Genomic DNA, 12,685 nt, shown 5'->3' on the forward strand with positions numbered 1-12,685 from the left:
TCCATTTATATTCCTAACATATTATCCTTATTTTTCCTAACAAAAAGCTTCTTGCAGGTTTAAAATGGGGTTTTGAAGTTCCTTATCCATTCCTATAATTGTAGGAATTATGTCTAATATTTAAACAGGTTTTTAATGAATCTGACTAACACTGAGAAATCTTAGTCTCTAAGTAACACAAAGCCATATTTTCAGATAAGTAGTTGTATTTGTTTTTACCAAATAGTCGCTGGAGATAAAGTCCACGACCAAGAAAATTGGTGTCTGAAAGTCAGTTAACAATTTGCAATTCAGCTGAAGAACTGAGGTCACTGCTACTGAATTTGTGGTATTTTCTTGGAGATACAACAGTGAGATTTCAGCAGTTCAGAAAGTTTGCTTACAGTTGGATTTATTCTGAAGAAGAAGTCTGTTAAAGAAAAAGAAGGAAGTGCCAAACAGTGCGAAAGGCAGAGAGACAAAGCAGCCAGTCTGAGGCCACCACAGAGCTGGCCTTGGGAAAATCATCCCAACACTCAGAAATATCAGAAAGAATTATAAAATTCTTGCATCACAAGAAAAACATTAATGATTATATATACTGATAAAACCTTGCAAAACCTGAGGGGCCAGGATTTCTGGTGATGAAGCAACTGCTAAACTCAAAATCTTCCCAGAGAAATGCAGACCACCATAAATTTATTTCTAAATATGTAAATGCATGCCTACAAAATGTAAATGTCAGGAGAACCACACTGTTTCTGGACTTGCACCTGACCCTGCTCATGGCATTTGAATTTTGCATTTCTGCTGCTCTCTCTAGAGAACATTTGGGAGAGCTACTGTTCCCTACTATTGTTTGGAGCTCAGAATATAGCCTATAATATAAATAACTCATACAAAGTTGTTTTGGGTACCTTGGCCACTTCCCCTAAGATTGAAAATGGTTCCTTCTCCTGTTAAGAGTTTACTCATTTTACAGCTGTTATACTCACTTCTATCAGATTTTCTGGTATAAAGCTGATTTACCTGCGATATTTTTCCTCTCCTGAGAAATTCACATCTGTCTCTAACATCTGCCTCAACTCCATTCAAAAAGGGGGGAAAAGGGGACACATGACATTAATTTTATGGATATACAGCTATTGTTGCATTTCTGTCAATAAATCATTTGTTTTTTTCAGGAAGAACCTCCAACCTTTACCTCCATATTTTTCTGAAGCAGAGCTAATGCACAGCAGCTAAAAATAATCTCATGGAACAAAAATGAAAAATACAGAGAAGTCAATGCTGTGAGTTAACACTGACATATTTTTACCAGAAAAAGACCAAAGAATCAGCAAAGCATCAGCTTGTTTCAGCAAAATTTATAGTAGTAATCAGTTCCTGTACAGCTTTGATACCCTTTTGGCTTTTGATTCTTGATTTAAAGCACTTCTCTGGGAATGTTGTGAATAAACCAGCACCCTGCACACAAATACAGTTCACAAAAGGCACTAATCCTCTCCCCACAAGTTCCACCTCCTTTTTCAAGGATTTTGCTCAGCAGAGCAGCTCACGCAGGCAGATATTCATTGGGTTGCAGGGCAAGGCAATGTTTCAGGGTCTTCAGATCTGCTGGAAAGTGCTGAGTCCCAGGCTGGGGCTGGCTGCAGACACAGCTCCTGTATGGATGTGTAAATGCAGAGCACTGAACTTGCTCCCCCAGGAGCCAAAAAAATCCACCAACAAACCCTGTGGGATCAGCAACCTGAGTGTGCATTGATCCACCCTTTCTGTCCATCCTTTGTTCCCTAGGACAGAAAAGGAGCAAGATGTTTCCTGGACTGTGGTTAAATAAATTCCTCTTCCTTCCATAAAACAGGACAAAAGCCTCCTGACTGCTGAACTTGAGCCTCTTCACTGCTGGGATTGCCCAGCTCTGCCCACTGGTCCTTCCCCAGGATTGCCCACCTCAGCCACAACTGAGAGGCACCATGGATGGAGAACTGCTTGGGGCTTGAAGTGTTGCAAAATGTGGAATGTGTCAAGATTCTCTCAAATCAGGATGCTCCTTGACGATTTTTGTGCACTTCCAAGTCTAGTCAGCAAGGAAGGAAACCTAAACAGTAGAACCAGAGCAACTGCATCTCTTAGTTAGGATATCCAGGAACTAACAAGCCTTAAGGATGTATTAAAATCAAGATGTTGATGGATGCCTATGTATACATTGCTAATTTAACAACGTGTTTAAGGTCCATGGATCCTAGAGCTGAATATATTCATTTTAATGCTAAAAATCCCACCTGCAGACCCTGCCCTGGTGCAGACCCTTCCCCTGAGCATGTGTAATTTCCATTACAGGGTTATGTAACCTGCATGGAAAATACCAACCAACCACAACAGACGGACTGTGCTTGGAGAGTCCCTAAATCCGAATTTCTGTGTATAAACAACTGCATGGAAACCCAGTGGTGCTGCTTGAGTTGTGGAATACATGGAGCATCCAGACTTGCACAGCTCTCAAATAAATAATCAATGTCTCTCTCTCGGGTGAGTAATTATTGGCTTGTTGCACACCAGGTAACAAATCCGATTTTCTGGGTAGCAACATGATGGTCAAAATGCCCAAACAGCTCCTCTGCCTGCTGTATTTCCACTTCTCCTGGGACTGGGGAGAGCAGGAGCTGGAAGCTTGCATTCTCCTTCCAAATTTCCACCCAGTTTTTAAATTGCATCTTTTTTGGAAGGTGGGAATGATTAAATCTACGTTTAAATATGTATTCCAGAAATTCTATTTTTTTTTCCAATTGATAAAAAAATAGCACATCTGTTTTAAAAATAAGTTCTGGGATAATTACAAATATTAATTAAGTTTTTTTCTTCAGATTTTTTGGTAAGTGTTTCAAGTTCTAACCACCATAAACTTGAAGAAAACAATACTAATAATTAAAAAGGCACAAAAAGAAGCCAGACAAAGCTTTTTTAAAAAAAAATGAGAATTGTTTTCTGTAATCCTCCACTTCAGATACTGCATACCAGGGCTCAATCTTTGGATTTCTTTAATCTTTTGGATTGGCCCGTTCTTCCCCCTGCTTTATCCAGTGGCACAGAGGGATTAAATCAGCGTAATGGACACTTGTTAAGTGTCTGCATCACTCTAATCAGCTTGGCAGCGCTGCGTTTGTTCCTCCCTCGGAACTGTGGCACCACAGAGATGCTGCACTGTTTAGAGCACCACTTAGTGGCAGAAGTCGACTTCAAATCCTCCCTGCCGAAATCTAGTCTCAGGAACTTCGCTGCGAGCCAAACCAGCCTGGATCAGCACATCCTTTTCCCTCCTGCCTGGGTTTTCACACTCCCCAGGCTGTCCCTGCAGCACATGCCAGCCTCTCCTCTCCCATTCCCCACTCTGCTCCTCAGATTTCCCAGCCCACGAAGCTATTTTGCCTGTGTTAGCGGCTGATTGAAACATCTGACCTCGAGTTGTGGGTAAATAAACAGGTGCTCCCCTACCTGTTGTGCTCAATATCAACACAATGGCCAGAAAATAGGAAAACATCACAAAGCAGGCTGAGGATGTTCCCAGCTTTCAGGAGGCAGAGCATATCAAAGCAATTTGGACAGGTATTTTTCTCTGCAGGGCATTGAAGTCAGGGATGTTTATCACATCATATTGAAAGAACTCGTTCTCTGCATTGAATTTTAACAATGTTAACATGAACTTTCTAACTTTGGGGATATAAAGGGAACTAATCAGTGTTTAGAGATAACAGAACTTACAATAACATCAATGCCTGGAAAATTAAAACCGACAGACAGATACCACTTTCCTCACCAAAACCTCCTGAACCTTCCAAAGGGATATTGTGCTGTCACACTACAAAGCCTGCTTGGATGAGACAAAAGGGTGCTTGATCAAGGCACATAAAGCAAAATTTGCTGTTTGTTTTCAAAACACATACTGGACAGGCAACAGCAGGCTACAGGCTTCAGGTTTCATTTTAATGGCACCATCTCTTGTGCCATCAAACTGATTGTATTTTTCTGATTTTTTTTTTTACAGATATGACTCTCTTCAAGCCACAGATCTGCACAGGATAATTGTAAGTGAATGCAAAAACAGTAATGGTAGAGATGGCAAATTGTGTTTTCACTGTAAAGTTCCTCACAAGCTTTTGCAGTTTCTTCCAAAAGCCCCCTCAGCTGTCCTACTTCTGGCCATGTGCTCCACATCAGTTATTCCAACACAGTGCTGAGAGACAATCTTTTCAATCAGTTACGTGTCCAAATTGCAAAGGCAATGGCACACAGAGTTGTGTGTACAATTACTGAGATTCCATGCGTGCATTGGGTAATTTCTCACATAAATGCACTTAATTAGTCATCTGTGCATGAGTTTTCCTATTTGCATACATACTTACGGCAATTTTGCATGCAAATTAAGCACTTTATATATATATATGTAAAAGTTTGACTCTCATCATGTTTACTAAACAGAAGCTTATGTTAGATCTGGAAGAAAATAATTGAGTTGTCTGACAGCACACAATACAGTGTGGTAGCTTGCATATGGATTATTACAGTGTCTGCATCCTGCTGAGGTTTTCCCAGAAAGGTTATTAGATTTATCTCTCATAAAGTACTTAAGGATCAGCTGTGCAAATGACTGTTGTGGTGAAATATCTGCATAGGTGAAGTCCAGGTTACCACATTCAGCCCACAACATGCACAAGACGAATTTGTATTTGTTGTTAAAATCTTTAAAATGTCCCATCTGAATCCTGTGCTGCTTCTGGGCTACAATCAACCTGTTCCATGATTCTGCCATTTCCTATTGATGGATTAGCACAATCAGAGTCACTTAAAAAAGCTTTATTAAAACACAATTCTTCCTGTAGCTCATACAGAAACAAGATGCAGGAATATCTCCCATAGTATTTCTCAAAGAGATCAAAACCACTTTTTAGCTGGGGGTTACCCAGCCTTGCATGCTCCAATATTTTTAGCACCTGATTGTGTCCTGGATATGGTTCCAGCCTGACTTGAAAGCCTGTGTGCACTTGGGAATGGATTAGGGGATGTGAGACCACAGGATCTGCTGGTCAGAGTTAATAGGATAAATGCAGATAATCTCGTTAGATGAATGCATGAACTTGAAAAATTAATCTCTGGAGTTCAAGCATTTCTAGACACTGGTAAAAGCAGCAGTAACTTCATGTACAGAACTTTCCCAACATCAAAAAACATTCTCTGCTGGCTGAGCAGTAGTCAGGTGGTGACTACTGATGGGAGTTTATAAAATTTTAACCCCTGTGACTCTACACTTTCCCTTCCTTTCTGTTTATGAATGTGTGGAAGACTTTGTTTTTTATTATTCTTGGCCTGCAGTCAATCCATATTATTCATGCATGCAGTGTTCCTAAATAATTCCCTTTCTTTTATTTCTGGGCTTTATTTCACTTAGACATGTAATATTATTAGTAGAACATCACATTATTATCCTCATATGTAGCTAAATCACTGATTCAGATATTTAGATAAATTTCATATACATCTTTAGCTTGACAGCAGTTGCAAGGAGGCAAACACTGTAAATTTCTCACTACTTTTCCTAATTGGAAATATACTGCATTACTTGGAGTATGGGATATTCTGTCATAAAGTAATATCTTACCAGAGCACATCTCTCCCTCTCTCTCCTCTCTCCAAGTTTTCTTTTCTTACCTCTTCAGTTCCACTATTAAAACCCATAGGTTGTCAAAGCTGTCTCTTGCAAAGCACTTTGTCTTCCAGGTGGTTTTTGACCAAAAATGCTGACAGCCCCAGAAAATTACTTCATATTAAACAGGTAACTGGGGCTTTCTCTGAGGAGTTCTGCTCAGCATTTACCATGCACACACACACACACCATTGAGAGTGTCTGCTGCAGTGCTAAAACTGTTGGATACATTTGTGAGGAAAATATATTTGTGAGGAATACCAACAAGCTGGGTTCCACAAAAGGCTGAGAGAGCTCAGAACATCACTTTATGCTTTACCAGTCTCCGCAGAGGAAAATGTATTTTTTTTTCCTGATAAAGAAGAAAATGATATACTGCCAGTAATATTAGAAAGACTGAACTGGACCTCACGTTTTTGCTAGGTAAAAGAGTGTTCATTTATTGCTATTGCTGCTTGTAGCAGGGTAACTTATTTGGAGATTTGGACTGGCATAAGTTCCATTACTGTGAACACTTCAATGTATTTGGGACAATGTCTATCAGGAAAGGAAAGAAAGGCAATGGTGATGAGATTTGCTGCAGTAAACAATAACAACAGCACAAGTTGCAAGCCTGACAAATTCTCATTTTCCTTCAGCAGGCACTTAAAAAATTATTAATTATGTTGGTATCAATTTGCAGTTTTCTGGTGTGTGAAGAGTAAAAGTGACAGGACTGTAGGGTTTCTGAGGTCAGATGCTGGATCAGAGGTCAGATCCTGCTCCCTTCCCCATGTGTGACAGTGAGCATTCCCAGTGGCACAGGAAATCACAGAAAATCCTTTTCTGTAAAGGATCTCTTCCCCAGCTGCTGAGGAGGATGCATGGAGAGGAAATCCCTTGGTTTATATTAGTGTTTGATAAAATTCTCCTCCCACTGCTGTCCCAGGGTAAGGCAGGTGATGACCCTGCAGGTAACTCTGCTCCCAAGGCGATGGCTCAATCCTGCTTAAAAAGGTACTCTGATGAGGAGAGTCTCAAAATCAGGGAGTTTGTGAAGGCTTTGGGGAAAATGGGAATCTGTGGCCTTCCTTCTGCTTGTAAAATCACAAACTGGCTATTCATCTCTTTTTTATACTAAATCTGGTGAGATTTCATTGTTTCCATGAATATCAAGCATTGCCTCACGGAGCAGCCTGGGAGCAGCTTGCCTGCTGTGTCAGGGAGCTCTTGCATTTTATTCTCCTTGGTGACTCTGAGAACAAGCCTAATTCTGCTTTTCTGTTTTTAGGGTTTTTTTTGTTTTTTGGGGTTTTTTTATTTTTAATTTTTTTATTTTTTTTTTTTTTAATACCCCTTCTTTAAACAGCAGTCCACTGCAAAGATAGAGATCTATTAAGCCTTTTGGTCTTATTTGCCTTTTTTCCTTTGTTTTTGCAAGAACACAACAAATGAGAAAAAAACCAAAAAAACCTGTTAATAGTTTCGCATATGTCAGTTTTGTTTTACAATATCTTACAAAGAGTTACATTAGTACAAGGTGTGTTACCTCACCTAAGGTGAAAGAGACATAGAATGGGGAGTTTCAAATTGATTTTAATATAGCCATTGCTGGCATGCTGCCACTAATGCCTGCACAGTTCAGTGATGAGACCACAGTGAGCCTCATAATTGGAGGTCACACCACACCAAAGTTGGCCTCCCCTGCTCAGTGTAATTAAGTGAGCAGGAAGGGTTTGCACAGAACCTCTGAAGTTGTGTTTTCCCCATGGCCATCCACATGAGCAGCTCGGGAGAAGAATCCCTTGGATCCACACTGTACGGATGAGTTGGTAGTGAAAACGAGGGAAAGTTCAAATTCCTGGGCATTGCAGCCTGTCTGGCAGGACTGGAAATGTGATTGCAAAAGAGCTGTTTAACCAGGGACAGGGTTGTGTCATTGCCACCATGCCAGCACACAGGGAGAACCTGCAGGGGTGGAATCAGCTTGGATTAATACAGATCCCATTCCTGTTCTGTGCAACCTTTCTTATGAATTCTTTCTTCAAGCCACTTTCTCCTCTGTGACTCATCATTTTGTCTTTAGATTTTGTACTGGAGCCAGATCATAAGCAATCCAGCATGTTGAGCTGTGCCCAACCATTCATGTAGTTCCAGTTGCTGCTGCTTAAAAAAATTACACAAATGTACCAAACTGTGGCTTTTACCATTAGTTATTTTCTTTTTGTGGTTCCGATCTTCCGAGTCAGGAGAATCCTTAGTTTGTTCTGTTGGCTTCCATCAAGATCTGGTAATGTTTGTGTTTTCCTGATTGTTAATTTCTCCAGAGCTCTGATTTACATTTCACTTCACTGTTCAGTTTCATCTTGTCCCCTCTTCCCTACACAGCCTTAAAAGATCCCAAATGCAGATTAAATCTCAAGGCATTTCTCATTCATTGCATTTTTCAACTGCTGTCACAAACACATAATTTGCCATTATCTATCAAACTAGAATCATCATTATCTACTGTTGTGTCCTTTGTTGCTACATTTGACACAAACCCAAATTAGTAATAATGACTCTAAACCACTGGTCATCCATCTGCCTCCTACTTGGAAAGCAAGAATCATCAGATCATACAGAAGAAACCTACAGTAAGGTCTGCACACTGCATTAATTTAATTTCTTCTTGTTTATCACACTTTTTAATAAAACCACTTTTTATCCTTGGCATCTGGGCCACAACTATTTACTCGAGTTCAGTGAAATATTTACTTGTCAGAGAATTAAATGGGTTAAGCCAGCGGGAATATTTCCCAGATAAGGAATTCAGATATCAGCCCTAAGCTAGGAAGGCAAAAGCCTCTTGAGACTCTGTTTTCTCACCTCCTGTCCATTTAATTTGTTATTCCCATGCTTTCACATACTTGATGGCTGCTTGACAATTTTATTGTGTGTTGTACCTTCCCCCAGTGCTCACACCTCCCTCTCCCTGGCTCCCTCTCCGTGGTCACACAGCTCACATCCCATACTCATCTCCACCACCAAGGGTTCTCTTGTCCCCTCGGTGTGGATGTGCAACTCCCACTGCTGTCAATAGGAATTACATGAATGCATCAAGGAGGGGGAAATCCCTCGTGTGCTCTGCGCTCCTCATTATCCTGGCACAGCCAGCTCTGGAGATGTCTCATCCACGAGCCTTTTACTCTCCTGAGTGTTGTGCAGTACAGCAAGTTGCCTCCCAGGATCAGCAGTTTTGCTCTTGAGGTGTTTAGCAGGTTGATTTGTGGTGCATTTGTGCTCTCAGATGTCTTCATCCCCCCCAGCCCCACATCTTGTAGCTTTCCTGGGTTAGATGGTGGAGCTTCCTGTTTCCTTTTTGTGCCAGAAAACCAATTCCCAGCCAGTCTCCCAGCAGACTCTGAGTGAAGCAAACCCTCCCAAATAACATATGTTCAGGCCCAGCTCAGGCCTGCAATCTTAAATGCAGGAGTTTGGGAAAAATTCAGTAGGTACAAAAATGTAAATGGCATATTTTAATTTTCCTTAAAGATCTGAAAGAAGACATTTCATAAGCACTTCATGTGAAGTGCTTCTAAACAAGGAGTTAGTTGAAATAGTAGCTAATCAGTTAGAAAAACTCTAATTCCTCCCAAAATTAATTAGAGTGTCAAGAGTTGAAGGAAAATGGTAGAGTGAAAGCAACCACACACATAAACCAGTGATTTCCACTCTCTGAACTGTGAATTTGGATTCTTCTCTGCTCCTTCTGGAAACACCTCAGTTTGGGAAGGTACCTGCTGTCACACAGGCAGTGCTAGTGGAAACACAACTGAGAACTCACTATTTGCAGCCTCATTCCCCAAGCACAGAGTTTGTCACCACAGCTTAGAAAAGAGGGATGGCAAACTAGTTTGGGAAAAAAATCAATTTGCCATCAGATTAGAAATCAACTGTAAACATGTTGAAGAATTCTATTTTTTTTTTTCACTACTGCTCTGCCTTTTCTTCACAATCTGTTGTGGTGTCAGACTTATTTTGACAATACTTGTAGAACTTGTCATATTAACAAAGTTATCAAACAGAGTGAGAACTTGCACAGCAACAGCTGTAGTCCAGCAAGAGTCAAAAAAATTGGCCACAGGTATTCAAAAAGGAACATCCACACTGTCGTTGCCCAAATTCAAAATATCCTCAGTAGTCTCCAGAGTACTTGTAGTTTTATTTAAATAGCAACTGCCCTTAAACCTGGAACAATCTGCTCCAAACTTTGAAACTGAGGATAAAGATAAAAGGAAAAAAATTTAGATTTTTTTTTTTAATACAGATATAAGGATTTATTTTTGCTGTGATAGTGTCACTCGATTATTTCTGCCTCTGTGGAAGTGCTTCATAAAAAGGGGTCTACATTAAATTCAATACAATGATGGGATTTATTTCATGTTATATAACAAACTCAGAAATACTTGTCTAAAAACAAAATAAACCCCATAATCCACTAAGACTGTAAACTGGTGGGGTTGGAACAATCTTTTCATTCTTCTTGTCTACAGAGCTCAATACAATGAGGCCTCAGTTCTTCGCTAACGTCTCTAGGTGTTAACACAATGCTATTAAATCCACTCAACAGCCAAAGATGCAGCCAGTGGATTTATGTGTCTCATTCCTTGGGAAACGTGCAAACCCCACAGAATGGTTTAATGGCCGGATTTTTCAGCTGCAATGTCTGGTTTTGCACGTACATCAGATAACATGCATCTCTTTATGCAAATTGCTGTCGGATTTATATGCACAAAACACACACGCCTGGGAATTCCTATTTGTGGCGTTGAGCTGCACTGGGAGAGGAAAAGGATGGTTTGGGTGCCAAGGTCCTGCTGTAGGGAAAGAGCAAGAGCCACACTGTTTGAAACTACTGCTTTTTGCTTCCAGTTTGCTTCCAGACTGAAGTTTCCCTGTCTGCCCTGCGTTGATCTGCCTTTATTTTTACACCAGAAAGTCGCTAGTTTAGTGGAGTTAGCTTCCTCTGCTACTGATGTGGATGTGGATTAGGCCTGACAAGCCCATTTTCCTCTAAAAAAAGCAGGGCCAGGCTCAGGCTGGTTCACAGACACGGCTGAGGAGACAATTCTGGCACTACCCATTTCGCTAACCCATCCTGAGTTTTTCGTCTGTTGATACATTATTTTTGTCCTCCCTAATACTTAAATTTTTTCTAGATTTGATACTACTCCCTCGCTCCACCTTTCCCTCACAGCCTGGGCTCTGCTCTCCTCGCATGATACACTTATCAACCCCTGGATACAGATATTTTCTGTGGACACACTTACTTTTTCTCATGGGATACACTTGCTTTTCACCTGGGCATGTTAGTTTTTTGCCCCCAGGGCACATCTTTCCAGTGCTGTACTAGTTTTGCCCTGGATATGCTGCTTGTTCTCTTGTAGGGCTAGAGAGGGCTAGAGGAAATGACCTTAAACTGAGACAGGGGAGATTCAGATTAGATATTAGAGAAAAATTTGACTGTTCAGAGTGGTCAGGCATTGGGATATAGGTTGCCCAGGGAGGTGGTGGAGTCACCATCCCTGGAGGTGTTTAGAGGGTGATGTGATTTGGGGTCACACTGGCAGTGCTGGGTTGATGGTTCGACTCGATGGTCAGGGAATCACAGAATGTGAGATGGAAAGGATACAGAAGATCTTATGGGAACGGTGGGGATCAAACCACAACCTCCGTGTTATTACAACTGTGCTCCAACCCACCTTACAGGTCTTTCCCCGCCCTGATGATTCTCTGATCTCCCTCCATCATCTCGGGTTTGTTTCATTTTGGGGTATTTCCCCCACGTTTCCCAGAACACGTCAGTTTCTGCTGACATTTTGGACATGTAAGTTTCTTCTCCGGACAGACGAGGCTCCCGCTGGCCGCGGAGCTCGACAGAGCACTGGGCTCGGCAGAGGCGACGCTACCCAACCCTTTCCCCCTGCACCATCACCATCATCACCATTACCATTACCTTAATCTCCAACGCTCCGGCGCCCCTCCCGCGGCGGGCGGTGCCTGTCTCTTTAAGGCGGCGCGTGCCCGCGCGCGGCGGGCGGGGCGCGGCGGCGGCGCGCGGCGGGCGCTTCACCTGCAGCCCGGAGCGGCTGCGGGACCCGGCCGGCTGTGCGCGCCCTCAGCGCGCCCTCAGCGCTGCGCTCCGCCATGAGCCCGAGCCTGCCGCTGCCGCTGCTGCTGCTCCTGCTCCTCCTGCCCGCCCGCGGCTCGGCGGCGGTAAGTGCGGCGCCCCGGGCGAGCGGCATCCCCGCCGCGGCTCCTCCGCGCCCGCCGCGGCAACTTCGGGCTCGGGCGTGAGGGTGGTGGGTGCGCGGAGCGGCGCCCCCGCGGCTGCTGCCGCTGCTCGCGCCGTTTCGCCCCTCTTTTTAAATGCCAAATCGCCGCTGTGCAGTTTTTAATCGTTGTTTTTTTCGGACCGCCGCTCGGGTGCCGCCGCGGTATCGGCACAAGTTGCCCTCCGCGCCGCGCCTCGCCGGAGAAAGTTCGGGGGCAGCGGCGCGTCCCGGCGCGGAGCAGCTCCGAGTGAGCCCCGCCGAGCTCCGCGGCCGCTCCGAGCGAGCTCCGCCGAGCTCCGCCGAGCCCGCGCCGCGCTGCAGCCCCCAACTTTTATTTCTGCGAGCCCGTGAACCCACCGAGCGGGCCCGCATCGTGTTGGGGGGGGGTGATGCTCTGAAAAGTTTGGGGTTTTTAGGGTTTTATTCCCACGCCGCCTGAAATTGAAGGATTTCCGTGGAACATCAACAAGCGGCTGAACGCGTGGCTGCAGCGTTACAGAGCGAGCCGGGCGGCTGCCGGCTTTCGGGCTGGGCTGGCTGTGGGAACAAGAGCCTCTTATTTTTCTGCCTCAACCCCCCGGTGCCAAGTTGGAATCTGTGAGGATGTCCCGAGCCCTGGGGAGGCTGCTGGGTGCGCAGGAATAGCCCCGATGCGCTCTCGTCCAGCGAGCCCCTCTGTAATAACGGAGCGATCTCAGATTCAAAGCCC

General features: G+C 43.5%; 1 protein-coding gene across 1 annotated transcript in view; it reads left to right on the forward strand.

Moving 5' to 3' along the window:
- Nucleotides 1-11,754: 11,754 nt before the first annotated feature.
- The window catches only part of CDH4 (cadherin 4), a 406,749-nt gene continuing 405,818 nt past the window's right edge, over nucleotides 11,755-12,685 (forward strand). Inside the window, exon 1 of the mRNA XM_085079451.1 lies at nucleotides 11,755-11,917. Within this exon, the coding sequence (XP_084935577.1) occupies nucleotides 11,849-11,917 (69 nt within the window). The 5' untranslated portion in view covers nucleotides 11,755-11,848. The remainder of the gene's footprint in view (nucleotides 11,918-12,685) is intronic.

This window comes from Lichenostomus cassidix, chromosome 20, assembly GCF_008360975.1.
Source record: "Lichenostomus cassidix isolate B80296 chromosome 20, HeHo_3.0, whole genome shotgun sequence".
In the NCBI taxonomy this organism is placed as follows: Eukaryota; Metazoa; Chordata; class Aves; order Passeriformes; family Meliphagidae; genus Lichenostomus; species Lichenostomus cassidix.